At 40.0% G+C, this 20,840-nt stretch overlaps 1 protein-coding gene across 1 annotated transcript in view; it reads left to right on the forward strand.

Annotated features, from left to right (window-relative positions):
• The first annotated feature begins 1,182 nt into the window (after positions 1-1,182).
• Positions 1,183-20,840, forward strand: part of LOC133990993 (SPRY domain-containing SOCS box protein 4-like) — a 34,546-nt gene continuing 14,888 nt past the window's right edge. The window contains exon 1 of the mRNA XM_062429438.1: positions 1,183-1,915. Coding sequence (XP_062285422.1) covers positions 1,183-1,915 — 733 coding nt within the window. The remainder of the gene's footprint in view (positions 1,916-20,840) is intronic.

Genomic DNA, 20,840 nt, shown 5'->3' on the forward strand with positions numbered 1-20,840 from the left:
ATCATTCTTATTTTCTCTCACATAAGAATGATGACAATTAGTGACCAGAACAATTGGTCACTAATTGTTCTTTGTTTTCGGTCCCTATTCTACACTTCTGTCTTATTATCAGTTTGTCAACTGTGAAGCACTTTGAACGACACTAACCTGTATGAAAGGTGCTATATAAGTGAAGTTTGTTTGATTGACCGATATGTTGTTAATACTGTAGCACTTTGAGTTTCACTATGAATGAAAAGTGTAGTAAAAATTAAATATATTATTATATTAAACTTGGTTATTGCTCACTATGATTAGAATTTATCGTGTTAAGATGCTGGAGCACAAGTTCCCTGCTGCTGATACATACACATACTGTATCATCATATAGCCTGCTGTCTATCTATAAAGTGTGAGGCTAAGTGTAAGTCAAACTTTCAACTCTGTTACATTCAAGACGGAAGGTAAATTATTACCTGGTGTTTTTGTTTTGCTCCTTTTGTGTTGATATTTTTGCAAACTCAGGCAATACTCATTAAAATTACATTACCTAAAGGAGAGCATGCCAGCTTCAAATCTGTGCAGTGTTGCACAACTGGGGAGTGTTGGAGGGTTGCATGCGTATATTGGTTTCGGCGTTTGGGTTTGCTGGAAGGATGCGGGATGAGTCAGAGGAAATGTGTCTGTGCCAGTGTTTGCGTGTGCTTGTTCATCCTGTTCATTGTTTATTCCCATCAAAACGGCAAACTTAACATGAAATCTGCAAAATAAGTTTTACCAACACCATTCTTCTTCCTCTTTCTTTTATTCTTTGTTCCTTTCTATTTTCATCACCATCTCTCTTTGTTCTCTCTCTAGCTTATTGCTTAGACTATTGTTTGTTGCTTAAAAAACCCAGTAATGATTAACAGTCAGAGGAGTTACCTTCAATTTTGTTAATTCTTATTTCTCTTTTCCTTCTCTCAACAGGAGTGGCAGCAGCTCTGTCTTAATGAAGACATTTGTGGCATGAAACCAGATCGTATACATCTTTCATTCATAACCTCCACCTCCTTCATCTCCTTCCACCACTCTTCAGATAGGAACTTTCACCTCAGCTCCACCGCATTGATGAGGTAACGTCAAGCTCCACGCAGTGCAGTGCCTACCTGCAAAAACACCACCCGTCCTTCCCCTCCTTCTGTCAACCCTTCCATCGCAGCCATGGGCCAAAAGATCTCTAGCAGCATTAAATCGGTAGATGTACGCGGGGAAAGCGGCGGCTCCCCATCCTACCGGCCCTCAGCTCACCGACGGCAGCACCCGGAGTTGAGGGGACCAGATTTCTCCAAGCCTCCAAGAATTGATCTTTTACTGGACATGCCATGTGCCGGACAGGAGACCCAGCTCCGCCACGCGTGGAACCCTGACGACCGCTCCCTTAACATTTTCATCAAAGACGAGGATAAGATGACGTTCCACCGCCATCCGGTTGCTCAAAGCACGGACTGCATCCGAGGGCGGGTCGGATACACGAGGGGTCTCCATGTTTGGAGGATTCACTGGCCCTCCCGGCAGCGTGGCACCCACGCCGTGGTCGGGGTGGCAACTTCTGAAGCTCCTTTACATTCTGTAGGGTACACAGCGTTGGTGGGGTCAGACTGTGAGTCCTGGGGCTGGGATCTGGGACGCAACCGGCTCTACCATGACAGTAAGAACCGGGCCCACAGCTCGCTGCCCTCTTACCCTTGTTTCCTGGAGCCAGAGGAGTCGTTCACCCTCCCGGACTCTTTACTAGTGATTCTGGACATGGACGAAGGCACACTGAGCTTCATGGTAGATGGACAGTATCTAGGAGTGGCATTCAGAGGGCTGAAGGGCAAGAAGCTATATCCCATCGTCAGCGCTGTGTGGGGACATTGTGAGATATCTATGAAGTACATCAACGGCCTGGATCGTAAGTACCACATACATTTTGTTAACTACTGACACATGAACGCATACTTGAGTGCTGAAGGCTAAGCTCAATGTGGGTGTTTGTGGTATAAGTGTATAAAGAAACTCATGATGAGGAAAAGCCAGCGTTTTCAACTTTCAGCAAAAATATCTGCTGAATGATGTTTCAAGAAATTATGAGATGGGTAGCTGTTAATACCAGAATAGGAAACCAACTGTGGCAGCCAAATCAGATTTCTGTCATCTCACATGTCCTCACATGTCCAATGCTGTGGTAAGACTGAAAATGTATTATGTAACTCTGTAAACTCAAAGCTTGTGCATTTGATGCACTTATTGGCAGCAGACAGATTAGTTTGAATTCAGTGACAAAGCAAAAAATTCCAGGTGTGACAATAGAACGGGCAGCACCTCTCTCTCACAATGTACGCTGAGGCAGGTCATCATCATGTTTCATAATGCTCTGGTTTTGCTCAGTTTGCGGTAGAAATCTTTGCTTCACTTTGAAGCTAAACAGTAGATGATGAACCTTTGCAGACAGGCTGTTGAACGTGGGAAAGAAGAAGGCATCTCCCTGATGGTTTAAAACAGTTTTGTTTTTAGAAGAGTGTAAAACCCTCTTGAAGTACAAGAGTTGACATCATTGAAGTTTCTTTTCCTCTTGTTGCATCTTAAGCTCATTTATCATGGTATCACTTAGGCTCACTACATGAGAAAGCTCTTAAAGATCTTTTTTTCATATTTAATCTCACAAATGGTGCCTGCAGCTATCAACTGCATGTTTTTTTTGGCCGCTTCAGTGTTTTTTTCCCCTATCTTTAGTAGAACGATTTGCTCTGCATTTAACAGTCCCTGAGTGTAGCAACACTACATTTTACTGTACAACTGTACCAGAGTTCAATGTCTCTGTGAAACCAAAAAAAGTGTAACACAGGAGACAAGTTAATGTTATGTTGCTTTCTTTAGTTAAGCTACGTGAATAAGATATGTTGTGTTCTCAGGAGATTCTGCTTCACTGGCTGTTGAGAGGAGAGTCAAACCTTTCCTCCCATCGCAGTCTAAACACTGACTCTTTGAACAGCTTGTTAGAAGAGCTCTTACACACATGGACACACACCTGCCAGGAAAGGAAAGTGTGTGTTATGAAAACATGCTTATGATCTGACTATGGCTGTCTCACTCCCACTCTGTTTGCAGAACCCCATGGGTCTTATTTCATATCACAACAGGCTGTGTTTTTCTGTTACCCGGCAGAAAGCTGAAAGGAAACCCGTCTTTTTCAGTAGATTGTTACGTCTGATCACCTCAAATTTCTCTTCAAAGTTTTCCGCCACTCTCACAGGTCAACATAGAATTGACCACATTGAGAGCCTATTTTCTACCCTTTAAAACAGGTCAAAAGCTTAAATTGGATGTTTTGGTGAAAGACAAACTGCAGCTGGCCAACTAAAATATGAAGCAGAATGAAAAGACAAAACACATTGCTGCTTTTTGAGACTTACATTTCTTAACCTGTGGTTTAAAATCCGCCTGACTGTCTGTGTGATGTCTGGTAATCTCCTCCACTCAGGCTTAGTTCAAAGTTCATACATTAGCTGTTGAAAGCATCTCACCTCAGCCATTTCCCATTTATGGAGCCATCTGCTGGATTTCACAGCGAGTCTGTGCGATGGGCCACCTCGGAGGATACGGAGAATATAGAGTCTGCTCAAAGCCCTCAGTTGAACAAGAATATAGATAGACTTCATGCTGTAAAATGAGGTTTGACTGTTGAAAATGTGCGGAGCTTAATGCAGGCAGGAGAGTGAAGGTTGAAAGGCTCATCCTGAGAGGTGTATCTATAAAAGGAGGCAAGAAGGGTTGTGCGTGTGATTGAGTGTGTGTGTGTGTGTTTGAGAGAGAGAGTGAGAGAGAGAGAGAAATAAACAGATGAAAAGAAATTTTAAAAGACACATTTGTAATCACAGTGCAAACGAGTTGAGATAAATTTGCGCATGATTACATGCTGCATTGCAAATCAATCTGAATCTAGTGAATGCATTTTGGACTCTACCAATAAAAACTACCATATAGTTAAAAAATGCTGACTATAAATAGTTTCAAAAATGGGTTTCAATTCCATGAAACTGGTCAAGTGAAGCTTTTTCAGCTTGGAACCTATTTTTGACTCATTTTGGGTCTAAGTGATTAATGGGGACAAACTTTTAAGGAATGAATGTGGTTATGTGTGAATGGAATGAGAAACCAAAAGTATTGTTTTAGACTTGGTGGTCCAACTGGATTTCCCCTACCTGCGGCCCGTCTCTCAATAAGGCCTTTGTCTCATCAGTCAGCCTCACACAAACACACATTTGATTTTACTTATTTTGTTCATGAGTTTTGGAAGTCAAAGTTGCATAATAATGTCAGATTCAAGACTGATTTCTTAAAGGAAAGTTTTTAGGTTACAATGCTTACGGGGAAACTCCAGTATTTTTCAATCGGGAAAAGGGTGAGGCTGGCTAGACCAAACCCTCAGCTCAACACGGTAATAAAAATGTGATTTCAACACGTAACTGTGAGGAATTACAATATGTGTTACTCATTTAGCCACGCACGCCGGTTTGATTAAATATACAAGGCTGATTTTCACCACGGCTGGACTATAAGGAAACTAAAAAGTTAAGTTTAAATCTGCTACAGGCGGCTAGTTCCTCTGTTTACTTTCATTGTCAGACACTTATAATAACAATCTGAGCCTGTCAGCACTTTTAGTGGACATACATTGACAATGCGCAATTGCCCCCAAGGATTACATTGCAGTTTTGCAGCTGCTGACTGAAGCGCTCTCGCTCACTACTGAACTAATTTCATAAATGTTTGTCCGCATTAGTCTCTTAGACCCGAACTGATGGGAAAATAGGTTTCAGGTTGAAAAGTATTGTTTCTGTGCTGTAAGTTTGCCTTTTAGTAATCAAATTTGAAATGTATCATTACACTTTGAATTCGAAAACTTAAAATAAGCAAAATCATATGTGTTTGTGTGCTGACGGATGAGACAAAGGCTGTGTGCAGAGACAGGCTGCAGGTAGGGGAAATCCAATTGGATTACTAAATCTAAAACAATACTTTTGGTTTCTCATTCCATTCACAGGTAACCACATTCATAACTGAGAGGTCCTTTTTGGTTATTAGTGCTTCAGCCGGCGCTGTGAATCTGGAGCAAAGTCGTGTGGTGGGAGTAATATTTCAATATTTCATTCAGAGGTGAAGTAAATAGCCCGGAGGTTTTCTCTTTGTTGGAGAGTGTGCAAACAGAGTATGATTACAGGCTGTGTAGCGGCTTCATTCAATACCAGTTTTGAATTGAGTCAGCTTGTCTGCCCTGCAGATGACTCTTATAGTGAGGATGAGGTCATAATTGCTGTCTGCCTGTGAGTGTTTGAGTTTGTGAACAGCAAACCAGCAGTATGCGGTCAGCTAGACAACAGACATTGTATCATGCTGCTTTCCACATTACTGGCTTAGTCCTTTTTGAAATGTGCGTGTGTGACTTTAGGCCTCATTAAGTGTACCATATGAATCTGTTTGGTGTGTTTGAGTGTGTGTGTGTCTGCTCCTGAAAAATCCTCTGGGTTGTACGGTAATGACTTTGTCTAACAGGCCTTCCTATGAGCAGCAACTATTGGATTGTTTGTGAATTATTGTCGTGAGGGGAAACAGCGTGACTGCCGGGTATTAAAAAGAGATTTATAGAAGCAGCTTCTTCTCGCCACAAACGGCTTGTTTTTCTCATCACTCGGGCTAGGGCCTGACGCGCCACAAGCAGTTGATCATCACTTTGCTCCACCTCAGATCATTGCTCCCATTCCTGCGGTAACATAACACACACGTGAGACATTAAAACCTACAACACTCCAGAGTCAACATAAATTTGTGAAGATCAGACAAAGCAATCAGGGTCAGATAAGTCGCTGTGATAAGCACTAATGCAAATAAATGCTGAGCGAGGTTCAACTGGCATTATCCTGTTAATGTGATGTAAATTATTCATCCTTCCGAACTTCAAAGAACTTCTTTCTTCAATCTGGAGGTGAACTAATCCCTCTTTGCCAGATAGTGTATATTTCACTTAATTGTTGCGGCATTACATAAACAGCATGTGTAACTAATTTATTTTGCTACCTTGAAGCACACTCATCTGCCTCTGTCTAATGTGCGTGCATGTCTCTCTCACTCACACAGCTCTTTATTCTCTCTCGTCCTGTCCCTATAATTGTACCAATTAGTGGTGCTTTGATTCTTTACAATGGGAGCTGTCTTAGCTTCAGCCTCGATATGTGCCACTTCCTCTCCTTTTCTGTTTCTTCCTCTCTTTTGTCTTTGTAGTCAAACTCGCACCAAACCAAACTCCATTGCAAAATCTGTCAGTTAAAGGTTGCCTTCCTTATCAGCTAATATACAAACCACCCAGAATATAATTTCAGATCCTTTGCTGAATCATTAGAGTCCACTGTTGGGCATACATAGCTGTTATCAGGGGAAACACTTTGTAAATCCTATTTGGGGTTATAACTTTAGTTAAAGGATTACAAAGTATGTTTCTTTCCTAGTGGTGAAGCTAATGTTGGTGCAGTTTTATAAGCTGCTGAGAAGTTGACATTGAAGGTTCTTCATCCAACAGCTGTGATATGATTCACCGGCGCAAACTAGTTTCAGCCTCAGACAGTTTAGCTGACCGGATTACAGGACCAGTCATTACTGTCTCAAAGTCTGTGAGGCAGGCAAAGAAAAAAAGGAAACAGTGTGCAACAGTGAGGTTAAGTGTAAAGAGGAAAGATAAACGTGAAAGATGAGGTGGGGAGTGACAGAATGAAAGAAGAGTTACTGCAAGTGTCAACAAGTAAAAGCAGGATGAGATGTAAAAGTAGCAAGAAACACTGATGTTTTATTAGGGGAAGGATGGAAGCAGGATGTGAGAGGGAGGGTGTGAACAATAAGGACAGCAACTAGAGAAGGAGCAGAGCTGTGCAGTTGTGTGGGATGAAGTAAACAAGGCAGTGTCACACTGACAATCAGCTGATCAGCTTCTTGATCTGACTAAGGAAGGTTAATCATCTTTTCAATAAAGTTTTCTAAAACTGCAACGCACCCACATCTTTTTGTCCCTTTTGTCACTGTACTATGTGAAAAATGACAAACACACATTGAGATCGCTGGACTTCCAAATGTGCTGAAAGAAACGTGGCACTCGCAGCATGCACACACTAATACCAGGTTTTCCTTGGCAGTGATGTGTTCATACTTCATAGTTAAAGTCACTACTAAAGGCTTATTTAGGCGTCACATTCCAGCAGATCTGTCAACGAGAAGTGACCCACTTTTTTTCCTTCTGTAAGTCAGCCTGACATTCTGACCTCCCTCCTGCTTCCGTACTGTTTAGTCTGCATCACATGAGCTCAAACACTGTGGGTCAGACCTAAACCAGATGCTGCTGCCACTGCCACTGCTGCTGCATGCAGCCACCCATTAACCAAAACTACAGAACACTGAGATTCATTCATGCCTGGCTTGTTTACATGAAGGCTACAGCAACCTGTGGTACCATGTTTTTGTGCTATTCAGTATGGATTGTCTGCTTGTATGGTTATGGCCATTTCTCTTTCAAGTGTGGAACACATAAAATACCCCAGCAGCATTTACTTCTGGTGACATGCAGTCCGAAGTCATATTTTCCCTAAAATTGTGTAAATGGGGGTTTGCTTGAATAGATCAAGTGTGTATGACATGTTGTCCAACATTGAAAGGCAATAGTGAAGAGCTGTTTTTAAATGGTCAAACTCAAAGATGGGGTGAAAAGCCATCCATCATAGAGGGGGAGATGTGATAATAGTTTACAAATGGGGATAATAGGGCAAACTTTTGGACTGTCCTTCCTGGAAGGAATCAGTAACACTGCACTCAAGTGAACACATGAAAAGTGCCAGATTCAGTTGTGTAAAGGATGAAAAATAGAGAGTGTAAGTAGTTAAAACTCTGTTTACTCTCTTACAAGCTGACACACTGTCTCTGTGTACCAGTGCATTAAGTTTTGCTCTAGAAAGACATTTTGTTAAATTGCTGAGTCACCATTACAGTTACAAGAAAACTTATTTTCTCAGTTGCTCCATGTGGCATTGAGTCATGCAGATTTGGATTTGGTTCTATCTGTTGAGGCTTTAAGATATCTATCACTGAGACTTCTGCCACCATCGCAATACAAAGGAGGCGAATAAAATTGTATTTGCACTGCTCAAAGCACTGCTTATATTTGGAAAATTACATTTGGAAAAACTCAACAGCAACATCTCCTTCCAGAAAATACCTCTGATGAAATGGTTCCAAATAAAACTGCCCGCAGCGAGGCCTGTAGATTATCTGGTGTGACTGTGGGGAGACTGTGTCTGGAAAAGGACATTACTGTTGAGTTTTTCTAATGTAATTTTTCAGGCAGCTCCACTTTATTTAGATAGCAGCACAAGTTTCAGCACATAACCGAAACTGTCTGACTAGACACTGTTAGTGATAAAATATTTTGACTTAAGTGAACTGATCCTTTAATACCAGGAGGGTTTTGAAAAGTTTCGGTAAGATTAGGTTTCCCTCTGCTCAGGTATGAATCTTAAATTTGACTCAGTTATGTTCATCAGTGTTTGAATCATGACATGACTTCTCCAGTGGCAGCCTGGCAGTTAACAATCTAGGTCTGAGAGATTCACACCAAACTGCTGGCTGTGTGATATGTAGGTCAGTGGGTTAGTGCATCAGCTTAACTTAGCCGCTAGCCACAGGCATAAATGGCTCGCACTCTGCTTTTAATGCTTCCCTGATTTGTCTTCGACTGCTTTTTACTGTCACGTGTGCCTGCCCGTATCGCTTTGGTGGCTTGTGTTTCTCTTTCTTGTTCAGTCCTATTGAAGTGTTGGCAAGTGTTGTGCACATTAAGACAAACCATCAGCAATTCCTCGCTAGACCCCACGCTCTGTGAAGACCAGAGGAAGGTTCATCTGTGTGTTTGCCTTATACTACTCAGCCTGGACTTTGAGTTCCTTTAATGCACATTTTGAATGCATTTAAGATCAGGTTCGATTGATAATATGTAATGTAAACGCAAAATCCATTACAGAAGCTGTTTCTGCTCATCTGTATAGTGGCTTATTTACAATTTCTTAGAAGCATCTGCAAATCGTAAAAGTGATAGTTGTGACTTCAGCAAATATTCTTCCCAAATTCAATGTCTTTGTTGTAATGAAGCCTCCGTCTTCGCAACTGTGGTTTGTGATGTTGCTCCTCTCGACATAGTAGAACTAATAAAATGTCTGTGATTGTTTTTTCTGAAAGCGCTCTGCAAGTGAACTGACACAGAAGACGCTCAGATGTATGTACATGTTCTTTCTTCATCCTCTGCTTTGACATCTAAACACCCTCGGCTCCAGCAGGGAACAGTGGTGTCGTGTCAGTGCAGCTCATCATCAAACAGCAAAGATGAATAGAGGAGAGAGGAGAAATAAAAAAAAGATGCAAAGAAAGACATAAAAAATCAAATAAGGCAGAGGAAGAAAAGAATAGCTGAAGAGTGGGGAAACTGTGTGACATGTGAGAGAAGAAAGACAAACAGGGAAGCATGTATAAAATAGAAAGCCTGAAAAATGAAGATGGGGAGTTTTTTTTTTTGCCTCGCTATCTAGTGTCAGCACTTTCAGGAGAGATGTCTACTGACAAAAAGAGGGTATGAATATATGAACAAGTGTGAGAAAAGAGAAAAACGTAAACCAAAATATATGGACAATGAGACAGGGGTAACAGTGAGAGTGATCACGGATCAAAGAGAGGCAGCTTGAATGAGGAGTGACAGAGCACAGAATGATAAAAGACAAAAACACACAGGAGAAATAAAGAAAATGAGATGTGTAAGGAGTGAGTGAGGGGCAAATTGAACGTTATATCAAGCGACTGCTGTCAATTCTGTTGGAGATCACATGATAAGTGATAGAGGAATCAAGGGATTCCTCTGTCATGAAGGCAGCTCAGAGAGGAGGGAGGCAGTGGAGAAACTGGGTGCAAATGAAGGGCTGCAAAGCTTCAACTGATTAGTGAAGGTAAAATTGACTGGATTATACATTTTACACACAGACTGTAAGAAGCATCATTCTCAGAATCCAAATCATCATAATCACATGTCCTCAACGGTATATTACAGCCTATAAAATCCACCCTCTCCAGCAGACACAACCAGTATGTTGATTGTGCTATTTCATTCAAAAGCTTCATTCAAAAGAGAAATTGGAATAACCTTTTTCTGTGTGTGAGCAGTTCTGCCGAAAATAGCGACTAACCTCAACAAGGTAACCTGTACTTATTCTTTCAGACCTGCTGTTAAGTGCTGCCTCTGGTAGAGTCAAACATTCAACCTTAATTGACTGTCTGAGGCTCTGGGTCGGCATTACAGGCGAAACACTGATCTGATTCAGCTCCTGAACTTTAGACCTGATTCCCAGACAGAAAATAAGCTAGTTCTAGACTAAAAAGGAGGATTTATGAGCCAGATCAACTACAGTGCTACTTGCGAAACCAGCTGAACTCTAACTGGTTTTCTCAGAAATCGTTTAAGATTGATTCATATTGAATAGAGGTCAAATTAGAATCAAGACTTTAGAAATCTGCTCTTTATGCTCAATGATTGAGTGACACTCAGACACTATTGGCTTTTTATTGATCCATTACAGCTTTTATGAGCACCCTGATGCAAGAAGCATGTGCATCTGCTCTTATGACGACTCCTCTAATGAGGACTAATACAGGCGCTTGACATTAAGTTTAAGTCAGTCCAGGACATTTTTCTTAATAACTAAATAAATCCAAATCCTTTTTTTCTTCCAGAAAGTTTTTTGTGAACGAGTGATATCTGGTCTAGTTTAACGCCTGGTTATATTTCCATCTTGTCCAGGAAACCAGAGACCTTCACCTGGGCGCCTTGCAGATATTAAAAGCTGGAAGCTTTTGTACAACACAGAGACAATAAATCAAAAATATTTTTTGTTCCCTCTGCTTCTGTCTTAAAATGAACCAGGAAACCTCTTTTCCAGTGTATTATAGGTGGATGAAAGTAAATAATGGTGTGATATCAGCTGAGGTTTGATGATCCTGTTAGAGAGTATATAAAAAAAGGTAGAAAGAATGACCAGTTAATGTAGGGACTGTACTGTACATGTTGTGCTCTTTAATATATTCCAATAAAATTAACATGTAGTTGTTTGTAGGGTTGAAAGTATCTTAATTTGTGTATGATCTAGTAGTTTGAAAGACAAGTTGGTGTTTTTAAATTAAAAAAAAAGAACAATTACATGATTACTTTTTATATTGCATACCAGTAATTGAACTGTACACAGACATGAAAAATCAAAAAATATGACAATTGAGACAACGATGTTTTTCATTATAGATTAGATTATCAAAGTGATGTGTGTTTGTGTCTGTGGGTTTTGTTTTTGCCTGCAGAAGGGTTTGTGTGCCCTGTCTTTGACACACAATATGTGAGATATGGTTATGAAATGTTTTGACATTAGGCAGTATAAGTATGTTCCTTGAATAATTTGGATGTGTTTGTATGTGGCACATGTATTTTCTCCTCAATGCAAACCTGCTATAACTGTCCAAAGAGTCCATGTGCAACAACGCATCTTCAGTTTGCTTTCTGGCAGTCTGTTGCCAGCGAACAACCAGATCATGCCAGGCATGCTAGCTTAGTTACCAACTGTCACGTCAATATTTTTTCCCCCTCAATATTAGACTGTTGAATAAAAACAGGAAAAATCGGAAACACCCACTGGGTTTCCACTGTGTTCCTAAATTGCATCATTTTTAGTTGACATTACCATCTATTACATAATTTCCATTTAAACTTTTTATTCTGCAAAATGATAATTGACATTAACACATTTGTATAAAACCTGAGCTACGGAGGAAAAAAAAGAAGGGGGGATGAGTGGAGATGGAGGATAAAGAGAGGTACATTGACAGAAGGATGGAAAGGAAGTGAAAGATCATTGGAAAATAATAAATAGCTCAGGGAGAAGAGATGAAGGCATAAAGAATAGTCTTAAAAAAGCAACAGTGAGAGATGGAGAACAGAGTAGAAAGTATGAAATTCTAGACACAGATGTATCCAGGGGAGTTGTCACATACCAGAGGGAGCCAGCAGGTTGTGTGTGTGTGTGTGTGAGAGAGAGAATGTATGTGTTAAAAGCCAAGCTATTAGTTCTGTTAGTTTCGTGTAGAACAGAAGTGGCCCTGTGCGTTCAGAGACACTGAAATAAGATGAGAAACAGACCGAATTACTGCAGAAAGAAAACCAGAGTGATTTCACACCTGATTATCTCTCCATTTATCCCGCTGTCTGACAGGACCGATCCATTTCCTCTCATCTGTTCCACCCAGTGTGTGAGTGTGTGTATGTGAGTCATGCATAGAGATAGGGAGAGAGAGTGTATCAAGACAAAGGTATTGCTGTTGCATTTACTGTATTACGGCATTACCACTCAGTCATTTATAGTATTAGGCAGTCTGGGAGAGACTCATTTAAATGCAATTAACTTCCAGAAATACACTCTAAACAGCCATAAAACCTTTTTGATGGATCCGTTTTGCTTAGCAGTCAGTTATGCACCACAAAACAGTCGCCACCAGAGATTCAAAGAAATGTGTGTGAGCAGGGAAAGCTGAGGGGCTGAAATCGGTTTTGAAAGCTCAGCAGTCGCTTTTTTACAAACCCATAAATCCCACATTTAACGCTGCCACAGACTAGAATATGACTGTGAGCCACGTTTTTCCCAGACATGAGTGACCTCTTTAGATGAGTTTTTGTTTTTTTTAATGTAAAGATAGAAGAGGGAAAGAACTGCTTTCTATATCTGTTTGATATGCATTGAAAAACCAGAACAAAGCATTTGAATACAAACAAAACTTGATTATGACGCTTTTGGAGACCAATGATTCAGAATGTCATTGTTTTCATTTATTAAATCCACCACACACATACACACACACACAACCTTACACAGGTCCAGCGTTATTAACGGGGCCATCCAATCACTCTCTGTAATGAATGAGAGCAAAGGTTATCCTCCCCGGTCATCGTCTTCCTCTGTCTTTGTGCAGGAAGCTGTAGGATTGGCCTCTAATCAACACTTCAATTTGGCCTCCTGACATTACCAATTTACAGACAGCCCCGATTCCTTTGTGTCTTCTCATGGATTCAGTTCTATTTAAAGGTCTTTGACATTCTTCTCCGCCGTGAATGAAACTCATCCAATTTATTCAACAGTTTCTTCATTTACTCCACTTCTTTTTGTGGTTCCTTTTGAATTAGATGTGCAACATCAGTTTTAATCAAAGCCAACACTGTGCTGCTTCACCACTAGAAAGAAGGATTCAGGTAAAGCGACCTGTCGGCACTGAAAGCTTGAAGGTCATCAGTGGCATCATCAACTGTTTCATGCTTTTTGGTCTTTCAGCAGTTCTGTTTTTCTCTCTTGCGACACATAAAGAGGAACTAAAATCCATCTATGAACTGACTCGGAATTACATCCATCTGTTGCTGTTGAAGACGAGTTGCACCATTTCCATGACAACGCTTCTTTACCGTTTCCTGTTTTCACATAGAGTGAGAATGATGTCATGATTTCAGTCAGGTGAACGGGTTTGCCTTTGTGCTCAGGAATCCTTGCCTTTGCAACAAAGAGCAGAGACATGATGTAATGGACTTAAAGTCCTTGAAAAACATTTTTCGGTTGTGGGAATTTGACAGTACGCTTGTTTTTTTCCAGCAACTCCCTGAATTAGGGTTGACTGCCTGGCTCAAAAGCACCTCAACACTCTCCTCTTACAGCAGTCAATCCCACTTCTCTAAACTATGATGTTTTTTAGGCTCTCTGTGTTAATAAGACAATGGAGTGATTGTAGCCATGTTGATATTGTAAACTTAATGAAATCATTATGAGACGTGCCTTACTAAATATGTTGCTTGTAATATTAAAAATAAATCAAAAAATTAAATTAAAACCATCTGTGGTTCTGTGTGCAACTGGATCAGATTTCCAATTGTTTTTTTCTGTTTGGAAGCTCAATGAATACATATCGTATGCATAAGAACACTCTTTCTGATGTCTACAATTAGTCATGGTATTGCTTTGAATAGTCCAAAAACTGTTTTGCAGGGCCGTAACCTTGGAGACCAGCAACCCGTTGTGGCCGTGCAGAATCGAGTCTGGCCTCTGTCACAATTTCACTTTAATAGCACAGACTTCTTCTGGCCTTTGACACTCTTTCAAAAGAAAAATGAGTCAAGGAGGAAACAAACAAGGACTTTCTCTTCAGTAAACACAGTTGATGAGCCATAGTTTGTGCCACGTCTTTCACAATTATGTGAAATATTGATAAATTCTATCTTTAGGTGAAAAGTTTCTAACATTGTGACATATGTTCTCCTCAACCTCCCAACTGTATATTGTGATGTCAGACATGACGTAAAGGTAACGGGCTAAATCCTGACTTCTGCAACACTCCTTTTTAACCATTTCACCCTTTTTAATCTTAAATTCAAACATATATTCAATGAAATATCCATCTCACTCTTAACTGAAGAGGTAGTTCATTTCTTAAATAGTTGAGTGACACTTTGGTGATAGCTAAGGAAAATGAGATCAGAGTGAGGTTTCCATGCTTTGACTTTTTTGTAATTTACCCACCACTCTTTACAATTTGGAGTAAACATTAACACTCATTCCTATTCAGCTGGTTCCTGTTCAGTGGTCTGAAATTAAATCTGATAAGGGATTCCGGGGATGTTAAAGTCGGTGTTAGGCAGTGGAGCGCATATTTTTTCACCTTGACTGAAACTCCTCATTATTTGACGCTCTCACACAATTGGAACGTGCAACACTGCTGGATTCGATTATCCTCGTAGGTTTGTGGTTTGCACGAGTTATGTTGTGCCAGCTTCCACATGACGTGACCGTTCTAGATAGATCTGTCTACTCTCTATGGGCTGCATCACTGCAGGGTGATTTCTTCCACACACGTTACATCTGTTAACTAGAGATAATCAGCATTTTAATCTGAAACACTTCAGTGTCTGTTTCCTGTCAACCGTGCAGCTGAGCATCAGAGTACACATGTGATGCTTCTACATGTAGAAGGATGGCAGAAATACACTGAAAGGGTTAGATACACCTTTTACTTGCTAGGTGTCTTTTTACTTCTGTATCGCTAGTATAACACCAGAGAGACAATTGCCTTAAAAGTGAAAGTATTATATCTTAAATGCTTTGCGTGCTTTGCCTGGGAATATTGCAGAAATCATAGCAGGTCCTGAGCAGATAAGTTGGTGGAGCGTCAGAAAACCAATTCTGATTTCTGTTCCCACATGACTGACTGAGTTTACAGCTGGGCACCGAACACTGCGAACTGTAAACACACATGTTGTCAGTCCAAAGGTGATTAGAGCCTCTTACCAGAAATAAAAGAAAGCAAGTGCATCACATATACTTTGATCTAGTTTTCATCACATATACTTTCTTTACATTTTACTTAATCGGTTTTAAAACCTTGGTACAAGGTTTATATTTGAAACAGGAGGCTCTCGTTCCCCACACAGTAATGTGTGCAGGGCTAAAGGTAATACAAGTATTATGAATCTTTTCTTTGAGGATACTGTTTTATTAACTGGCGCCAATCCCTTTATTAGTCTGTGATCTCCTTTAGGATCCATCCTGCCTGTGTTTCCAATTACGTGTCCTTCTCACATTTTCTCGCACATCTAAACACATTTTTCCTTTCAGCATCTCTGAAGCAACAGTCAAGGATTTTTCTCTCTCTGTTGTCGGCTTTGTCCCTTTACTTGCTCTGCTGCCCTCAATGACCCTCTCTCCTACTGTATGTCCTCTGTTTTAGCTATCATTCTACCTCTAGTTATCCATCACTTTATCTTCGTCTCTTTATCTAATTCACATTGCCCCTTCATTCCCCTCGCCCTCTGCTGGGCTGTGTGCCCAGGCAGCTACAGTAGCTCGCTCAGTTGGCCAGCACTGCAGCAGACTGGTCCAACCCCACACTGCTGCCTCGTCCTCTGACTGCTGACGTTACTCACATCAAAAGAAATGTTGAGACTGCGGTCAGAGAGTTGTAATTCTGGTTTCAATACTAAAGCGTAGTTCATACAGGTTTCAGATCAGCTGCTTCTCGGTCTGGTAACATCTTCTCTTTGCACTTCAGTTTCATATTCACTTTTCTTGACATGTCTTATTTCAAAAAGAATTGATTGTGACACAATTGTATGAATGTGCTTTAATCCTGTGTGTGTCTGTGTGTATGTGATGGATCACTGTTATGTAGTATGAACATCCATTGTGAAGTGCGCTGGAGTGAAAAGAGTAGAGTAAGTCACCTTGCAGTGAATCATTACAGACTGAGAATGTGCTGAGCTGCACTGCAGCTCATTTCACCTCAACAGTTGAACAGTGTTTGACTTGTTGAAGTAACTAAACGTTGAGCCAGTTAATAAATAAATGGAGGCAAGTCACAGCAAAGGTAAAATAGTAGTTTTAGCCTCACAGTACATAAAGAAGCTACGACACTATCTGAAATGGATTTACACACATAGATAACAGCAAATAAGCAAGTTAAAGAAGCAAGATAAAGTACAGTTTTAATTAATACATATTTGGAGTTTAAGTTATACATCCTTTCAATTTTGCTGAACCTAGACTCACAGTTTAATAGCTGCTGCCAGACTTTACATTAAGTCAGGACACATCCTGGAGCTACTGTGCCTCTGTTCTGCACACACAGTAAAGAAACTGAAATCTATCACACAAACAATTTCCTCCCTTTTCCCCGTTTTTGCCAAGTCATGAATGCTTGTTTTAGCTGGAGCTGTTTAATGTAAACTAGTTCCAAGAAGAGAAGAATGTAACTTTTGTGCGTTGTTTATGTTGGTATGTCACACATGTGGTTTACTAGGTCACTGGGCCACGTTGTGACGCAGAACTGTGTTTCTCAGTATCCGTGTCTCGTGAATATGCTACATGCTCATAAACAGGTCCACTGTACCACAAAATGAGGAAGAAATTCATTTACTGCATACATGCTTCTATTCTGTTGTTCAGTGTCAGATTTACCAAAATGTTTGATAAAGTGGTGGGAAAGAGTATTTATTAGAATTCAGTGTTATTTAGGTTACTTTATTGTCCTTTTTTAGAAAATCATTCTTTGCTTTTGGCACTCGCTGCAAAACAACAACAACAACAACAACAGTATAACAATAACTACAGCAATACACCCGCAGTATTAAAGTTTTACCCTTCTCACACACACCAGTTTGTTTACTGTGCTAATTACTTAAGGATTAATGGTCATTGTTATTTTGGAAATACAGTACCTTTAACTTTGAGCCTGATGGCATACACTCTGTTCAAAGGAGGATGAGCTGCATCATTAAAAATGGATGTTATGCAATATTAGAAACTGATTTCAGTTCATTCCTCAACCAGAGAAACAACAGAGCCAAAAAGTGAAGCCTCCCCCGCATTTTTTCATGATTCCACAGAAAAATACATTTTCATCTTAATCAGAACAAGCTGAACAGTCGCAACTTTCCTTAACTTAGTTACTTATTGACCATTGACTGTTGATGTCATGCAGAAACTTGTGACTTAATAGAAGTTGCCACGTAACCTAAAGTGCAACAAGTGACACCAGAATAAGTAAAGCTTTACTGGGCTGTGTTCAGACCACTGGCCCCTTCATCTCCTGCTTTCAAAGGGAAAGACATGCCGATCTTCATCCTGTTGCTGCTCTGAGCACAGACCATGTCTTGCACTCAGTGCTGAAAGTTAAAGTTAAGTGCTAAAAATACTCCAGCTTTTAGCTAAAGAATACTGCATATCAAAAGGGTTGTCTGTTGTCTCATAGCAACAGTGGTAGCCATGACAAGTGCTTCCTCCAAGCAGCAGTTGCATTGCCAGCTGCATTAAGGTGCCTCTGGATCCAAGAACCAAAGTTGTTTTTAGCGCCATGTTGAACATTTTTTGGAGCACTTTCTATTACTGTACCTCACTGATTTAAGCAATTCAAATGTGAAATTGGTGTTCCCATTAATAAATGACACTATATTTTAGAGAGAAATGGACTCCCGACCGAAAATGATCTTTGATATTACATAAGACAGTTTACTAATAAACATTTAATTCAATTGGCTATTATATAAGCTTATACCAAAAGCTATAAATATGATGTAATACTTTAAAGGACGAAACAGTGTGTGCCCAAGAGTGCGTCCTAATCTTGGTCAGGTGGTTCATAGCAAACGATAAAACTGATAATGAGGAGCTACAGTTTTACCTGAACATGTTCTAGGATATCGCAATGCAGCACAATAAAAATGATGATATGGTATCAAATTCCATTTGATTTGTAATGATGTCAGATAAGGTGGTCAAACCTTGAAGCTCTGCCATAAAAAAAATATATAAATAAAAATAATATATATATATATATATATATATATATGCATCAGTTAAATGCGAATACATGTTGGATGTGTTATTTGTCAGTTCTACCGGTACCCTTGTCTTTACAGATAAATGGACAGATGAAGGGTCTACTCATACTGTATTTAGGTGGTCTTGCTAAAAAAGCTATTTCACTTTTCCACATCTCACATGTTAAAGCCTCTGAAAACTTGATTTCAAATATTTAATTTGTCTCTATAATGTTAATTATTAACGACTGAATCGCAACTGTTGCAAAACATCTTTAGGTACAATTTATTTTTAGAAGTTAAACTTCGAAAAACTCAACTAATCTGCTACATCAGGACTGTGTGGGTGTGGTTTGACCACATTTGATTGACTGTGGTCTGGCAACATTAGCAAACAACCAAACTGTCATCACATTTTGATTAAAATGTTGCTTAATCCTTATTGGTATGCAGAGTTACATGATATCACCTTTTTCCAGCTGAGCCCATGCCACTTCAAATCAGCGAGAAACACACACACAAAAGACTAAAATACAGAATTCTGTCATGTGAAATAACCAAAATCATTCTGACTTTGGTAGAAAGACAACATAGATAGAAAGAGGCTGATTGAGAAAATGTGCTACCAGGGCTGTTCAGTTCCCTAACATCCTCTAATAAATGAATTTCTTCATTACCTTTTGGCACCAGACTGCATCATGTGCCATCCCGAGGCTTTGATCCCAACCAGACACTCCAGAAACTCAATTCTCTGACCAGAGAGGAACTGACTGCTGAAAGCATCTGGTGAACCCTGGAAACATGTCTCTCAATGGCTCATGTTTACACAGAAGTCTTCTCAAACCAAACTAGTGGCAAAGTGGCTTTCTATGCCTAATTAAAAGAAAACAATGTGTATATTAGATTAAAAAATATATAATATACACGTTTTATTCACTCCATACCTTTGTTTTCAAATTCTTTTTATTTTCCTAAAATAAATGGAAACCACTCATCCACATGCTCACAGCATTTGGGTATTTGGGCAGCTTCTTATGCAGGTAGAGAGAACTGAACTAGCGTGAGAGATAGACAGATTTTTTAAATATGCGTTTGAAATGCCTATTTCTGGTCTCGCCCGATGTCCCGGCTGAGACTGACCTCGTTGGTTACAACATGACTGACCTTGCATGGCATCATGACTGTGAGCCAGAGATGAGGATTAACTGTCTGTGTCAGCGGAAGAGATGCAGCAATTCCCTGAAGCCAATTGACAATTTGTTCAGATTTAATGAAATGGGTGGCAGACTGCACGTCCATCAACTCTGGCATAAAACCTGCATGTGCTGACAGTGATTACCTCGTTTTTACAAATCGAAAAAGTAAAAAAAAAAGAAAAGAAAAGAAGAAAAACATGAAAGAATAAACACACTCTCTGTGTTCTGCAAATCTCCTTCATCAGTTCATTCTCAACTTTTTCTTGCATAACAGCTTGTTTTGATACATCTGCCTTTCACAAGCAAGAAAATTAGATTTTAATTACTCGAATATAAGCAAGTGTTGCATGTTCTCACATTTCATAAATTACCAGCAGCATTCAGAAATGTGCTGCACATAATTAGGGAGAGTGCCGAGGTCTGGGATTACACAGTGTCTAAGATTCCTGATGATTTTAGAGGCAAAACCAATCCAAGCACTCCTGCTATGAAAAGGCTTTTTAATTACAAACCTGCATGGGCACTGAATGTGCAACCAACAACAGATTCACCACAGAGCAGAGTGACTACAGTAACTATTCAAACCACAATGCACTGAGCAGAAAATAGTTTAATTTATTATGCACTGCAGATGTATAATTTATAATGATATTGTGCCTAATGGGAGTTTTACACAGTTTTTAAGGTTTATTGGACATGAAAAAGACACACTAGAGTTATGTATGTTCTTCCTATACATTAACCATCCTCACTTTCTTAGGAGTGCATTGGTCTTTGTGGAGCAGCTGTGACAAGCACACGAATATTGTGCAGCTTTTGAAGCTCAGGAAAGGTCCACAATTGTTGTTAGGTTTATTGCTGGTGGGTCATCACATGAAAGGAGTTCTCATGGATTTAGTGTTGCGACATGAAAAGCTGAGTTTGCCACTGGTGACCACAGATGTTTCAGTATCTCTGGTCATTGTGGCAGTTAAAGCCGAGCCAAGCTGCCCAGTTGGACGAAAAAGAGAGATTGGAATGAGTTAGTTTAGGCAAGCCTTCTCATTGGACTGAAGCTTAACTTTTGTTTCCCATTTGGCTGACATGGAGCCATTCTTCCAGTGTTCACTTCACTTCTTTCCTCCTTCTCCACTCTTCCCTCTTCCTCCCTCTCTACTCCACTGTCAGAGCCTGTG

The sequence above is a fragment of the Scomber scombrus genome, chromosome 11 (genome assembly GCF_963691925.1).
Source record: "Scomber scombrus chromosome 11, fScoSco1.1, whole genome shotgun sequence".
NCBI lineage: Eukaryota > Metazoa > Chordata > Actinopteri > Scombriformes > Scombridae > Scomber > Scomber scombrus.